The 15,838-nt window shown below is 36.4% G+C and overlaps 1 protein-coding gene across 1 annotated transcript in view; it reads left to right on the forward strand.

Moving 5' to 3' along the window:
• PRKDC (protein kinase, DNA-activated, catalytic subunit) overlaps window positions 1-15,838 on the forward strand; it is an 83,083-nt gene that overhangs the window by 24,778 nt on the left and 42,467 nt on the right. Inside the window, exons 29-45 of the mRNA XM_008927770.4 lie at window positions 446-545; window positions 1,530-1,663; window positions 2,173-2,427; window positions 3,459-3,685; window positions 4,314-4,522; window positions 4,663-4,795; window positions 5,849-6,007; window positions 6,317-6,520; window positions 8,355-8,540; window positions 9,444-9,548; window positions 10,534-10,701; window positions 10,933-11,060; window positions 12,059-12,266; window positions 13,303-13,481; window positions 14,502-14,670; window positions 15,207-15,272; window positions 15,692-15,764. Coding sequence (XP_008926018.1) covers window positions 446-545; window positions 1,530-1,663; window positions 2,173-2,427; window positions 3,459-3,685; window positions 4,314-4,522; window positions 4,663-4,795; window positions 5,849-6,007; window positions 6,317-6,520; window positions 8,355-8,540; window positions 9,444-9,548; window positions 10,534-10,701; window positions 10,933-11,060; window positions 12,059-12,266; window positions 13,303-13,481; window positions 14,502-14,670; window positions 15,207-15,272; window positions 15,692-15,764 — 2,703 coding nt within the window. The remainder of the gene's footprint in view (window positions 1-445; window positions 546-1,529; window positions 1,664-2,172; window positions 2,428-3,458; window positions 3,686-4,313; window positions 4,523-4,662; window positions 4,796-5,848; window positions 6,008-6,316; window positions 6,521-8,354; window positions 8,541-9,443; window positions 9,549-10,533; window positions 10,702-10,932; window positions 11,061-12,058; window positions 12,267-13,302; window positions 13,482-14,501; window positions 14,671-15,206; window positions 15,273-15,691; window positions 15,765-15,838) is intronic.

Genomic DNA, 15,838 nt, shown 5'->3' on the forward strand with positions numbered 1-15,838 from the left:
ATTCTTCAATAAATCTACTCTTCTTTCTTTTTTTTTTTAATGCTCTAACTTTCATCAGTTAACAGTAATTAGAACATAAACCCAAGAACTGGTGTAACAACACTTTATGTCTTTCAGAGGAATAGTTCAGGCTGTGATAGAAGTGACCCTAAAAGAAATTCTCATATGGGAAATTTTTAGTTTCTCTAAGCACAATCACGGAAAGTAGAATACATATTTATACTGGAGGCTCCAGGGCTGGCTAAGGCCATGCTGGCCTGTCTGCTATTTCATCATTTTGCTCTGCACCCTTGAAAAATTTACTGTAGAAGCACAGAGTAGTGGAGCTGATAGACATTATCCTCTGTGTAAGTCTCTTGCACTGCGTCTATAGTGCTAATATCTCAATTCATTTAACCAGATTGCTGGAATTTACTTATAGATGGCAATTCTCTCTTTCTAACAGGTACTGCACAACAATGTTGTGATGCTATTAATCACCTGAAGCGCATCATCAAGCATAAAGCCCCTTCTCTGAACAAGGAAGGAAAACGACGAGTACCACGGTCAGCAATTTACCTCTTTCTTTTTTTAATATTACATTTTAATGAATTATGTCAGTAGTTCCATTAAATGCTTGGGATTCTGAATGAGGAATTCGTCCTATGGCAGTTGCTGATACAGATGTCCCAGTATATCTGTTGAACCACTGGTGGGAAAATGCTGGACATAATATGAGAGGATCATGATGGTCATTCTTTATTGCAGCATGGTGAACTTGCTGTAGTTTAGCAAGGACAGGCAGAAAAGAAAAGCATGTTTCCCTCACAGCAGTGTTTATAATAACATTAGCAATGGTGCTACAAAGCAGCACTTGCAGGAAACTCCTCCAAAGCCTTTCTTACTGCTGTTAAGTGTTAGCAGAAGCAGAACAAGCTGCAACAGGATGATCAGCAATTAAAGAGCAGTAACAAAAAAGGTGGAAGAAGAAAAAATGGATCCAGTATCAGGCTGGATGAAGTTCTGAGTCGCCTGGTCTGATCACATAGCTGACCCTGCTTTGAGTAAGAGGTTGGACTAGAGATCTCCCGAGGTCCCTTTTTACCCAAATTATTGTGTGATCTTAAAAAATTGGCGAGTTGGGTCTAGATGTGGGTCACTGATGTTGTCTTTGATAAGTTAAGAGACTGGATAATTAGGGGAATGGAGAAATACTGTGCAGGCTTATTTAAACTTTAATCTCCATTTTTGCATCTCTGAGTTACAAAGAGAAGCGAAGATACTTGATTCTGTATTGTAAATTGTTTTGTAAATTGTTTCTACAAGGACTATGCTCTGGGGATCCAAAGTAGAGTCTGGGGATCCAGAGCAGAGTGAGGAAAGAGAAAGATGTGCTTGTAGAAGAGCTCTTCCTTGTAGTGCAAATGGGTTGTGGTTAGACAGATAAAATGCCGTGGTGCTCATGGAACATTTTGATCTCTTTCAACTGGAAGACTGTGGCTTCTTGGTAGATGTCAAGAGGATTGTTAATCCCTAATACTTCTTTGCAGAGGATTTCCAGCTACTAAGTCAGTGTGTCTTCTGGACGTTGTCATGTGGCTCTTAGTGCAGTGTGGACGACCTCAGACAGAGTGCCGACATAAAGCCATGGAGCTCTTCTATGAATTCGTTCCTTTATTACCAGGTATTTTAAGTCACAGTGCACTATTATCTTTACTTTTTAAATATTGTGCATGCCTTTCCTTCGTGTTTTCCATGCAAGGTATTAATTACAAGAAAAATTATTTTTGAAGTAAATATCTCTTCATTCAGTGTTGTTAAATAAAAAGTGAGTAGTTGCTTATAGTGCAAGTCAGGTATTGTGGGAACCTCAGGGTTTGTGGGCATAGAAGAGGGTTTTGTGGTGGACTTCCTCCCAGGCAGGACAGAGAACTTCCAAGCCCAGAACTGCTGTAGTATCCAACTAAAAAGGCAGAATTTGCTGATGGGGGACCAGTGGAAACGTCTTGCAAATTGACCTCTTCCTTATGGGTAATTTTAACAGTATGACCAAGGCTAAAGCAGAGCTAATACCTTTTCTGCTAGAAGACCCACTTTAAAACACAAAGTTTGTGTGTGTTAGTCTGTTTGCCTCTAATTCCTTGCTATTGAAATGCATTTTTCCTAGAGAATTTATATTTCTGTTTCTGTCAGGAAACAAGTCTCCGTCTTCTTGGCTGGCTGATATTCTAAAAGCCAGAGATGTTTCTTTCCTCATTAATAAATTTGAAGGAGGTGGCACTAATGCCAGAAATCCATCTGGGATCCTCTCTCAGCCAACTCTCCATGGTATGCAGCAACCCTTCAGTTTACAGGCTGTCATGCAGTGGATGGATATGTTCTTAGCAGCACTGGATTGCTACAATACATTCTTTGACCTGCGAATGATCAAACCTTGTGAAATACTGGGTGAGTGATTATCTATTGCATGAGGTTCATTCATGTGTGTTACACAGAGTCCATCCAAGATGAGTACTTAACTTGGACTTGAAGGTTTTTTTGTAAATGTGGGAAGTTTTCAATGACAGTTTTAGTGGGATGTTTTTTTATGAAGTACTTTGTATCTTAAGAATGTTTCTTTTTAGTCCTAGAAATATGTCTTTGCGTTTCTATCTCTGAGACATCTACTTACGAGCAACTTCTTTTACTCTATCCCATCTTTGAAAATTATTTTCTGGAGCTAATTTCCCACTGCTGGGAAGAGCAATAGATCTTTTTTTTTTTTAAATCCTTCCGAAGCTTTTTACCTGCTCCTTAATAATGTCTGGAGACAGCTATCAGAAAACAATGAAAGAAGTCACCTTTTCACTTCAAGCCCTGTGCATGTTACTTTTCTTCAGTTCCTGATGCATCAACAGCATCATGTCCAAAAGCCTTGTATTTGAATTTTGATCAGGTACCTAATAATACCTTGTGTAGCCATTGAGTCTCCCAAAAGGTTTTTCTTTTAATTATTCTTGCAGGTCAGTCTAAACAAAATAGTTTTAATCGCTGATAGTACAGTTGCATAGTTACTTTATATGTGAAGTCTTGTACAAGTTTCAGGTGGTCTGTCAGTGTCATCTCTGTCTTGGTTTAAAACAGTACTGTAAGATCATTGTTGGATGCAGGTAGCATAGGGCTAAGTCATTCAAAACGAGGGATTTAAAATTTTTACCCATTTTTTTACATTTGCCTAAGTCATCATCTTTAATAAGTGCTTGTAATGATCAGTGCTTGTAGTGATCATTAAGTAGAACACTGCCCTTTATTGCCTATAATATTAATATAATATAATATTAATATTTAGAACTGATATAGGACTTTCAGAAAACACTGGTGTGAGATGCAATGCCTTTCTGTTTGTTACCTCAGTCTGACTGTTTTCTTCCAAGCACAAAACAATATATTTAGAAGTTCAGAGCGGCTGTATCATTTCAACTTAGTGTGATTCTTCTCAGGTGTAAATGAAACTTCCTCATTCTTGGAAGCTGTGCAGTTCTTCCTTGAAACTATTGCTTTGCACGATATCCACGCAGCAGAGCAGTGCTTTGATTGCAGTTCGAAAGGCAGCATGTTCAGTCCACAGGAGAGAGACGTGTACAATTACAGCAAGTGCACCATTATAGTCCGAATCATGGAGTTTGTCACCATGATCCTGGAACTGTGCCAGCAGGATTTCTGGAAGGTAGGCACTGAAATCTGTAGTGAATGCAAGATACAAATTTTACATGTAGCTAAATATGTGTGTTCTGTAGATGGAGTACTTGCAATGGATATTTCCTGTGTGATTCCTGATGGCATTAAATGTGTGGAGGTGGTAGCTGCTTGAAAGGCAGATTGGCCAATTCTTCCTTTAATTGCTTAGCTTTGATGCAGTATAAACCATATTTAACTATATAAAATATAGCAATTATGATTCTCTTAGGAAATTTACTCTGCAAAGTTTAGTTCTGAGACTGTGATTGTTTCTTGTTTGCAGTAAATCTCTAAGAGTGTGCACAGAGGTGTACATCAGGATTTACAGGTGTATATTCAAGACAGAAAAAGGCCTATGTTGACTTAAAAGATCTTACATGCATTTTGATGAGATAGCATATATCCTATGTCTATTTTTATAAATACCGAATTTCTGTGCATTCCCGTAATTGATTGAAAGTCAGACATTTCAAAAGAGAAAGTCAGTGAGAATAGTTACTGTTTCATGCTTGGTTTCATTTTAGATAGATGGATTAATGATAAGTTATGAAGAATAAAACAGGGAAATCAATGAATTTTTAAAGGTTTATTTAATGTTGGGGTTTTTTTCCTTTTAGCTACTTGAGAAGGAACTGCTTAATGCAACCTTCACAGAGCTTGTGGTGATGACTGTGTGTGATCCGTCACACATAGGCTTTAACACAGCTGATGTGCAAGTCATGAAAAATCTCCCAGATGTCTCAGTAAGACTCTTGAAAGCTTTGATGAAAACTCCCTATAAGGAATCTTTGAAACTGTGCATAAAGAAAAGAATCACACCTCAGAGGTAAGTAGGTACTTTCTGGTAGGCATGAATCCGGAAAAAATGCCACTGGCCGTGAAAAATGGGGAAGTAAACATTGTTGTCTACGGATGCACATGGATCTCCCAACCAATGTAATGTTACTGCTTCTCTTTTCTCTTTAGCCTTGAGGACCTTTGTTCTGTTGATCTGTTTAATTCAGATGCACGTTTTGATGAAGTTAGGTTTAGTGCTGTCCTTTCTGCCTGCAAGCAACTCCAGAAATCTGGCCTGCTTCATTCTGTTCTTCATAGTCAGGTAATTATTTATCCAGAAAATAATGTTGAATATTTGTATACAGGGAAGAGCTTTTCCTGTGTAAAAGGCCAGGATGAAAACAGAACAGATCAGATGAAGTTGTTTAAAGTGAGATTAACAGCGAAGAGCTGGTATTGAATGGGATCAGAAATAAACGTGTTATGGTTATTCCACAAATCTGAGTAGCAGAATACTAAGGTTTGAACAATCTTCATAACAGTTGTTCTTTTTCTGGTTGGCTCCAGACGCTGGAAATCAGAATGTAGATTCTAAAACTTACTTTTAGTGAGTTTCACAGGACTGAAAACTCAAAAACTCAGGATTAACTATCCTACAAAGGAGGCATTTTTTCAACAACTTTTAAACAGAGACCATTCAAAATTATAAGGGAAATTAGAAAAGGAGTATTTTCTGACAATAATAAAGAAGCAGTGTAGTGGGTCTGAATTACAGGAAAACAGGATAGAGAGCAGCTGAGGGGTGGAGCTGTAGGCTATATTATTCACATTCCTTCTGCTAAGTTTCTCATTGTAGTAAATCTCTATTTTACTTTGGGTTGAAGGGAATCAGGTTATGCAACAGCCACAAAGGCTGAGAATTTGTGAGCAAGGCTGTATTTAACAATTATTTAATTTCTGTCAGGTGTTGCCATCCATCTTCTATGTCTTAGCAGAATCTAGACTTGTGATTGTAGTATAGTGATAATCAAGGAGCTGCTTGGTTTACCACTTGTGTACCACCCATTTTGACTAAGCTGTTCATTTTACTTCTGTAATCTAGTAAACCTGAAAAAGTAGAGGAGGATCAAAATATTTTGAAGATTTCCAAATTACTGTTAGTTTGTTCTGAACTTTGTATACAATAGGTTTGTCTCATTTCAAATCTTGGTTCTCGTTTAGAAAGGTGTCTTGTCATGGTATATTTGCATTGCTTTATAAGAAAATTATCTGGAGTTCCTGTGTTTTCATCAGCTATACAGATGGATTGGAAGGCCTTATGGTATTTTTTTCAGTTTATATTAATTGTCGTTTGTTTGTTTGTTTGTTTCCATAGGATGAAAGGCCTCCTTTCTCGGTTGGCTCCAAGCTTCTTTCAGTTGTTTATAAAGGCATTGCACGTGGGGGTGAAAGGATATCTCTTCCATCATTAGACATTAACAGTAAGCGATTAGCTGATAAACTCCTGCAGCTGGCCTTTGCTGTTGATGACCAGGTAGGATATGGTTCTCCAGTTTTAATACTCAACGTAATTTAATACTCATCGATAGTCTTCTCTCCATATTTTTAGTAGGTGTTTCATTCATACTCCTACAGAGGAGCTGTAACAATTCACCGGCTTAATTGAGGGACAGTTGTGGATAACAAGCATTTCAGCATTCTGTTAGTGCTTTATGTTGTGCTTTCTAATAAAATAAAGAAGTTTGGAATGGAAGCTTAAAAAAAGCCATGCTTTTCTAGGAAGTTTCCAAATGAAATGTAATTTCCTTGAGATAACTCTGTCTCTGTGCCTTGATTTTCACAGTGTGAGGAGCTAGTAAGTCTGCTGTTGAACACAGTAGCGTTATCTGTGCCACTATCAGGAGCATCCCAGAACCACCTGATCACTTTCTCTCATGGGCAGTATTTCTACAGCCTCTTCTCAGAAACCATCAATCAACAACTGCTGAAAAACCTGGATGTGGTCATAATCCAGCTTATGGAGTCATGTGTCAGCAATCCCCAAATGGTACTGGACTTCTTTAAAAGGACAAAATCAAAAGGGAATGTTAGAAGTAACGCTTTTATTATTGTTGTTGTTAGAAGTGGATGTAACTGAGTGTGTAGTGGGGGAAGAAGTGCCTTGGGTTGAATTTCAGACAGCAAATGGATTGATAGGTTTTATTTGGGGTTGGGTTTCTTTGGTTGGTTGCGGGGGTTGGGTGTTTGTTGGTTGGTTTTTTTGTTTGTTTTGTCTTGTCTTACTGGTGCTATCTTCATGATCTCTGGCAACCTGACATTATTTAGGCACTCTGTCATCTCAAATCAAACTGAGTGGAAAGCGCTTACCTATTACCTCTCCTGAATCTATGAATCAGGATGTCTTTGCATAGTACTTCAAATCATGAATGTCCTTTCAAAGCTAGGACCCATTTACTGTGCTTAGATTTTCATTGCAGAGTGGTCCCAGAGCATGTGGACTGGATTTGTTCTGGATAAAACTAAACTGGAAAATGAACTCCAACCACTAGTGGGCATTTAGTCCACAGGACAGGAGTAGAGATAGATGAGAGTATTAAAAAGAGAGAGAGAGACACACGCACAACCCTCCTGACCAGAAACAAATATGGGGTAGTTGTCATGTACTCAGTGTCAGCTCCACTTGTTCTGCTGAACAGATTTTCTCCTGTTGGTTGGCAGTACTTACTGATGTAGAGCTCACTTTCAGGTCCAGGAAGGAAACATGTTACAGTTGAGAAGCTCTTCCTTCAGTGCTTCTGATAAAGTGTCAAAAAGACCAAAAGTCCGCTTTCCTTTTTGCTTAAAAAGATTCTCAGGAAAGTAGAATAGAAAAGTAGAATCACCTTTTTAAAAATAATGGGATCTTTTTTAATCCAAAGTATTATGCTTAAAGGTTTTACTTGAAAGTAACAGTTTAAAACACTTGGAGCATAATTTTTGATGCTACCACAAATTGTTTAATTAGATTGTAGAGAGATGCGTATGTTTTAAAAGGCCGTTTCTTATGATGACTTTGTAGTGTTTCCTGTACAGAGCATGCCATTAACTTTTTTAAGTGTCTCTGATAAATGATACGCTACTAATTTCCACTGGCTGCGTGTGGCAATAGTATGAAAAGTCCCCGTTAGCTTAACTGAGGTAAATAGCCAAATTGGGTCAAACATTTTATTGTCGTCTGCTGGTTTTGACTACTTTTTTTAAAAAAATGTATTATGGATTACATTTGATATCTCTTCTTTAGTTTTATGCATTTGTGACATAAGGAAGAAGAAAATAATTTGTTTTACTCTGCCATCCACATCTGGTGAAATTACAAGGTTGATAACATTAATCCAGTTTATAAGTGGTTGCCAGCTATTCAAGAGGAGAGAGAATGCAGCATTCAGATTTGGAAGTCACTAACCATTATTTTTGGAAGAAAAGAGATTTCAAACATATTTAGTTCATATTTGCTATGCCAGGGTTTTGGTTTTTTTTCCAAAATGAATGCAAATAAGTTAGCATATGTGCTGTTTCTCAGTTTCATACTAAAATTTTCAAGTACTGATCTTTAGAGGTATTCTGGATTATCATTTGTTCCTCCATATTCTCACAAAAGGTATGGGAAGGAGTTGCTGCATTGTACTCTGATTGAAACAGGAGTAAATTAGACAGAAATCTCTTTTTTTAAGAAGAATGTTCTTTTAATTTATTGCAGAGAGCTTCTCCTCTATCCTTTTGAGATTTAAATCTAGCATTGCTTTTGATGTTTTTCTTTTTTAATGATTGCCCATACCAATGAAGTGATCTTATCATCTTTTACTTTGGGATACAAGAATCTACCTGTTGTTTTTTCCTTCCAGGTTGGTAGCATTTTGAATGGCATGTTAGATCAGAGTTTTAGGGAGCGTGCTGTACGCAAGCAGCAAGGAGCAAAACTGGTGACAGCTGTACTAAGAAACTGGGAGAAACTGGACAGCTGGTGGGCCAAAGGTTCAGCTCCTGAGAGCAAAATGGCAGTCTTGACCCTGCTGGCAAAAGTTCTGCAGGTATACATTGCTTTATAAAATCCAGGTAACCTTTCTAATTCTGTAGGAATTGTATCTTTCTTTCAAGAAATGCTGTTTCATTCTAATGCTTTGTGTTTGGGGAAAAAAAAAGTAGTTGGAGAATATCAGAATCTGGTTTTTTTATCAAGGTAGTACAAAATATATTTGGACAGGCAGAAATTACTAGATTTTGCTCTTCTCCCTCTCTTTTTTGTTTTTTAAATTGTTCTCATGTTTTAGCTGCCTCTTTTGGAGAATTGGTGCGAGTGCAGAGAGTGAACTTTGAAACTGAGCAGCCTCTGATAACATTCTTTGTCATGTTGTATTCCGAAAGTCACAATGTAGGAGTGCTACCCATATCAACAGAATGCAGAAAGATCTTTATTTTAAAAATCCTTAATTTCCCATTACATTGGGATTTTGGTCTCAGTTTTTTTCTTTCTCTATTCTGAAAACATAATTATCTGCATATCCTATTGGGGTTTTTGAGGAACTTGTAAAAGTAGCTGTACACAAATATATGAGAATTATTTTTCTTTTTGATAATTAGTTATTTTAAACTTGAATTGGTTTAAAGGTATATGTTAGGATACAGAATGCGAACTGTGTTGCTGTGTGGCAGTGAAGTGACTAGTAAGAAATTTGGCTTTGATAGGGAGCTTAATGTTTTTTTAACTGAAAAATATCCAACATTATGATTTTATTTGTACTGTGTAGGAGTTTTCAGAATTCTTATTGAGTGTCCTTTTAAAACCAAAATCAGTCTTTATGTACTTTCTGTTAATTCAGTATATTTTTAGAAATAAACAATTCTATAGCTCATGGGCTTTTTATTGTTCATTAATACAAATATCTTTGATTAGTTAAAAAAAATAAATATTTTTATTTCTTCTGTCTTTCCAGATAGACTCTTCGGTTTCTTTCAATACCAATCATGAAGCATTTACAGCTGTTTTTAATACCTATACCAGTCTACTCACTGATCAGAGTTTAGGCTTAAATCTTAAGGTAAATTGCTCACTTCAATGGCTTCCCTACCCTCCCCAGATTAGAATGATAGTTGTTCATGGAATTCCCTTTTCTTTGGCTTAAATTACAGCACAGACACCACTTCTATTTTTTATTCTTCTGTTCAACATACTAAAACTTTTACATCATCCTTTTTGTCCTTCAGACAATATTACAGTAGGACAGTATCTCAGATACCATGTTTTGGTTTAAAGTGGGCTTTTTTTTCCCCTTGCTCAGATGAAAGGCCTGTAATTTTTAGGAAAAAAATTACTGTCAGCGAATTGTTTAGAACTCCGAAGTGTTCATTTGAGAAATGATGGTTAATCAGACTTTTAGTAAGGAGTGGCATTTCCTACAGGTCAAATTATGAACATCTGTCATTACTTAATGTTCATGTCTGCAAGTATGAGACCAATACTAATGGATTAGCTGCTATATGTGGCTTGGTCGGGAGAGGGAGATAAAGTACTGCATACTGAAAGCGGAAGTTATAAAAGATGCTGGAACATAAGGGTTGGAGTAGAATATTAAAAAATTTTGTACTTTATGAAGCAGCTTTGCATAGTTGCTTCTCAGCCAGCCTACCTTTAATTAGACAGAGTTTTGTGCTTTCCCATGCATTTGAAATAAATAAAGTTTGGGATCTTGCTTCGGCTGTGAGGTGGTGCATTGAATCCGCAACTTGTGTGAGAATGAGTGCTTGCTTAAAAGAACAATGGGATATTATTCCTAGCCATTTCAGCTGTGAGATATTAATTAGCTTTTAACTCCCACTCAACAGTGACCAAAGCTGTTTTCTGTACAGCTGGAAAGATGAGCAGCTACATAACATATTTTTATCAGTACACCAAGCCATTGAATTAGTAAACACAGCCACTGGTGCTGTTTTGTGGTCCTATTCAGCTGACTTCATAGTTAGGGATTAACTTTTTTTTGAAGTGTGAAACAGCTGTTTGATTTTGGTTTGTTTTTTCCCCTTCAGGGCCAAGCAGTGATAATTCTCCCGTTCTTCACTAATTTGACAGGAGAAAAACTTAATGACCTTAAGAATGCTCTTGATCAACTTGTAGCTTTCAATTTTCCCATGAGGTCTGATGAATTTCCCAAAGGAACCTTGAAGCACAATAACTATGTAGACTGCATTAAGAAGGTCAGTATTTTTAACGAATACATAATTGGAAGCCAAAGTGAACTACATCTAGAAACAGCGTTTCACAGGATCTGAAATTAAAGAGAGAGATTCTCAGTTCACATAAGGAAATCAGCTTTTTGGTTTCTTTGGTTTTCTGCTTCTGGTCAGTATTAAAAAATAATTACTTCATTAGATTGATTTGATTTTATCCAGTGTGACTCTCTAAGTTGTACATTATTTCTTTTTCAGTTGTTAGATGCATTAGAATTGTCTCAGAGTCCAATGTTGTTGCAACTGATGACAGAAATCCTCTGTAGGGACCACAGACATTTCATGGAGGACTTATTTCAAGCTAGCTTCAAAAAAATTTCGAGAAGGTGAGTTTAGTCTATTGGATTTTGCTCTTGTTCTCATTGAATTTTTGCTGAAGCAAATGTGCTTCCTACATTTTATTGTCCTTGTAATAGTGATGATTTACGCTATTATTTACATAATAGTTTTAATTCAGACTTTGATTTTGTCTTCACATTTTTGAAGTATTTCTGAAGTATGAAAAAGTGACAGCAATTCCCAGATTACACTTCCAGTGCTTGTGTAAATTTGAAAAACCTTCTGTAAATTAGGTGATTCACAATTCAATTGACTGTAGCAATTGTGTGTTACATATTTACTATCCCTGTATAACCATATGATCGCTTAAGTTGATAGCACTTAATGATGACAGTGAATTACTTTGTTCAGCCTCTTTGGAAATACAACAGCACATTTAATTGAATGTTTCCAGGCTGCCAAATCATAGACACAAACATGCTCTGTCTGCAGAAGAGCTCTTCAGTCTGTTCTAAACCAAACATTTCTGTTCCTGATTGGCTGTTAAGTAATGACTGTATATTTTCCTGGACCTTATGCCCAAATCCAATTTTTCAAATTTTAGCCCTAGTAAAATTTTTCAGAACAACAGTTCATCTAGTAGTGGAACACTCGAATAGGCCACTGGACAACCTTAATAACAGCAAAGTCTCCTCCTTTTTTCCTTCTTGTTTGCCTACATTCGTCACGTATACCAGATAAATTATTTGTTTATGTTGTTTGGTAAAAAAGAGCTGAGAAAGCTGATGTTTGCTTTGGGATTAAATTATTATAGATGCACAAAGTTTACCATCTGTTGCAGACTAAGAAGCTGAGGGCTGTGGCTTTTTTGGTTTTTTTGAGATCTCCACAATAAGTGGTGATTCAACCTGATCTTGCATGTCTTGTAAGATAATCCAAGAGGGGTATGAATGCAGATAGTAAAAAATTTAAATGCTGCAAGGATTTGAGACATAAATGAAGTCTGGTGAAAGAGTTTTCATTTTGAGATTTCCATCTTGTTTAGGAGCACCACTGCCCAACAAGTGATACTGTTGGACACCATTCACAAAATGTTCCAAAGTGAAGAACTTCTTTCAAATACTACTCGTCAAGCATTTATGGATCGCTCCCTCCTTACTCTCTTGTGGCACTGCAGCTTGGATGCACTGAGAGAATTCTTTGGCAAAATTATAGTACAGGCTATGGCTACACTTAATTCCAGGTTTACAAAGGTATGAATTAGGTGGTTTTTTTTTAGGATTAGGGACGATCTAATAAAATGCAGGTGTTGATACGTATGTTTTGCTTTTGAATGAAACACTAATGGAAACCACTTGTTTTCCGGTTTTCTGTATCTTGAAATGGAGCTTTGTGCCAGTTACATAGTTTGATTGTTACTGAGAAACTTTTCCTTATTCCCCAACACACTGTTCCATTGAAGTTAGTGCAGGTTTGCATATCTACTGTGTATAAAAACTGAAGTTAGAATGTTGTCTGTATATATCTAAAGGGATCTGAAATTCTGTCAAAAGCAAAAACACATTCTAACTTTGAAATATAAAAACTGTATAAAATTGTAGCCTGTTATTACATTGTAGGATAGAGATATTCAAGCTCCGTAATGAAAGCTCTGAAATTAGGTACATTACTTCCAGAGAAATAAATACATCTCTAGTAATTGCAAAGATTCTTCAGCAAGGGATTAGGATCACATATCTTCCTGTCTCTATTTACAGCCTGTCTTCCAATTTAACAGTACATGCAAAGATTTTGTTGCCAGTGAAGGTTTCTGCTCTTGCTTTAGTTCTTCCCTCTCATGGTTTTGCTGGTACACCTGTTTAAAGGCAGCAGGACAAACAAGATCCTGAAATGATCCAAGTTGAGTAACAGTTAAAGCCAAGACGTCTGTAAAGTCATCTCCACCATGTTTCCATGGCTGTAAATGCTGGCGCCAGTGAGGTGCATAAAGAAACTCATGAATAGTACCCAGTATGGTGCTTATTTTCCTCCACTATCCTTATAATAATTTAGGCCAATTGTAGGTAAGACAGCTCACCTGATAAACACAGGTCAACACAGTTTTAATAACTGTACTACACAGAAGCTCAGAATTTGTCAGTCTTTTATTATCATCAGTTCTTTTCTGTGTTTTGGAAGGTAGAAGTAAGCTAAAGGCTGTCTAATAGAAACCTGAAGTAACTGTGGAGCTACTTAAAAAGGACAGGATCCAGGAAATCTCTTTCTGAGGTTTTACTTGTTTGTTTCTAGTCCAATGAATATAATTTTGATACACAAGTCACCAAGAAAATGGGGTATTACAAGCTGCTAGAAGTGATGTATGTGCGTCTTTCAAAAGAAGATGTTTACTCCAAGGACTCTAAAATTAACCAAGCTTACCGTGGCTCCATGAGTGTAGAAGGAAATGAGCTTACCAAGACACTTATAAAGTAAGACTATTATTTATTTTATTTACTTGTAACTTTCTAATTAGGTTTTGGCCAGACACACTTTTTTAAGTAGACCATGTGAAACAAAAGATGGATTTGTTCAAGGGAAAATGTAATCTGTGATGTAGCTCTTGATTTTAAATGAAATACACAATATTGAATTTGCATTGATAGAATGATCTCTAGCATATGTCAGGATAACTTTTGCCTCCTATTTTTGTCCTTTTTTTCCTATTTGTTAATCTTGTGCATTTATTTTACCTTTTCAGTAAGGTGTTTTCACAATTTTAGTTTCGGTATACTTACAATTCTATGTGGAGTATGGTTCTGTGTTGCAAAATTGGTATTTATATGATTGATGAGAAGATGGATTGTCCATTACATTTCATAATGCAGCAGCACATTCAGTAGGTGTAATTTGACTTAATCACCACTGCAGAGGGGGACAAAAGAGAAATACTGAATATGTATGCTAATTAGTATTATTTAATTGGTTTACTATTTGGAGAAATATATAAGATATCTGAATTGCTTTTTGCTTTGATTTTATTTTATTTTACAACACTGTGTCTTATGAGGACTTCAAATAATTTCTTGGCTATGATTTGCAGAGCTATAAATGGCTTTGGGCCAAAGACCAATAAAAATCACATCTAAACTAGTTTTTATCCTGCTGATGTGTAGCATAGTTTAACATGCACATCCATTCACAGTTTTGTGGTGAGGGACCATAAGAGAAATTTATGTAGGCATCAAAACACATCTCCATCTTATCTGAACATTATCTATCATCACATTCCTGATGACAGTTGTGTAAATACTTGGGGAAGGTGTCTTTGTCATTGATGAGTGGTTCCATTTTAGGGCAGTATACTTGTGGAGAATTTGAACAAGTCTGAGGTGGCTTAATCTGATACTGCTGTCTTGAAACTCTGTTGATTCACTGATCTCTGGTTGGGACCCTTCCCATGTTTCCTAAAAGACTTCTGACGGTGTTTTCTTGCCTGTTTGTATTTTAAGGTCATGCTATGATGCATTTACAGAAAACATGGCAGGAGAGAGTCAGCTGTTGGAGAAGAGGAGACAGTATCACTGTGCAGCATATAATTGTGCTATTGCTGTCATCAGTTGTGTCTTCACTGAAAGTAAATTTTATCAAGGCTTTCTTTTTACAGAAAAATCAGAAAAGGTAAGGAGCAGTCGTTGCTGTTAGAAGGCTTCCAGAGCATGAAACACAAAGTGATGTTGCCTGATAGCAATAAATCAAAGAATGAAACCTCAGTGACATGAAATTATACTAACAAACTACCCAGTGAGGCAATAGAAGGAGTACTAGCTGACTGTCTTGCATCCTTGCTGCAGTTTGAATTGCTGATGAAAGTTTTACCATCTGTTTGCATGGGTGAAGTAGTGATACTTGCCCTGTTTTCCTTCTACTCTCAATCAGTTTTCTAAAATGTTAGGTTAAAAATCCTGTTGTCCAAGTTTTCCAGTGCTTGGAATATACTTGAATAAGAGACACTCTTTTTACAGAGCACATTCTGTGCTGTGAATTCTTGAGGAGTTGAATAGCAAAATTTTCTTTGAAGTATTGATCTAGAGGAGAAAACATGCCGTATTTTCTACATTGTACATTTTTTAAGAAGAAATAAAATCCATTCAAAGCAATTGTTATTGTGTGCAGCATTATAATTTTGCTATTTCCTTACGTGCTTTGGTTTGCAGAACTTGCTGATCTTTGAAAACTTGATAGACTTGAAGCGTCAGTATACATTTCCTGTAGAAATTGAGGTGAGTGAAATTTCTGGCCTTTAGTGGTCCTAATTAAAAAAGGGTTATGACTTTAACAGTGAAGACCAGGTCAATTCTCACATATGGAGAAAAAGGATAAAAGAATGGACTATTCCTCTAATGTTTTAAAATACGCTTTTGTGAGAGAAAGCCATACTTGAAATTTAGAACATAGCCACCATACACATAACTTTAACATACTTTTTAGCATACTTACTCTGGTAATGAACAGCTGTAGGAATAAGTAATTTAGCTGTTGTTCTGCATTAATTATGATAATTTACAACATGGGATTTTGTTCATGTTAAATGGTTTTGATAATGTTTTGGCAGTTCTATAAATCAATAATCTGTAACTTTTAAAAAAAATTAATTTAAAGAATTAATTAAGTAATTTCAACTTTATTTCTTGCTGTTTAGGTGCCTCTGGAAAGGAAGAAGCGGTACATTGCTATAAGAAAGGAGGCCAGGGATGCAGGGAATAGCAGTCAGGGTATGAGAGTCATTTATGACTATGAAAAAAAATGCTTTCTTAGCTTTCATACAGTGTTTGTTGTTGTGTTGCTA

The sequence above is a fragment of the Manacus vitellinus genome, unplaced genomic scaffold (genome assembly GCF_001715985.3).
Source record: "Manacus vitellinus isolate BGI_N305 unplaced genomic scaffold, ASM171598v3 scaffold_1_pilon, whole genome shotgun sequence".
Taxonomy (NCBI): Eukaryota; Metazoa; Chordata; class Aves; order Passeriformes; family Pipridae; genus Manacus; species Manacus vitellinus.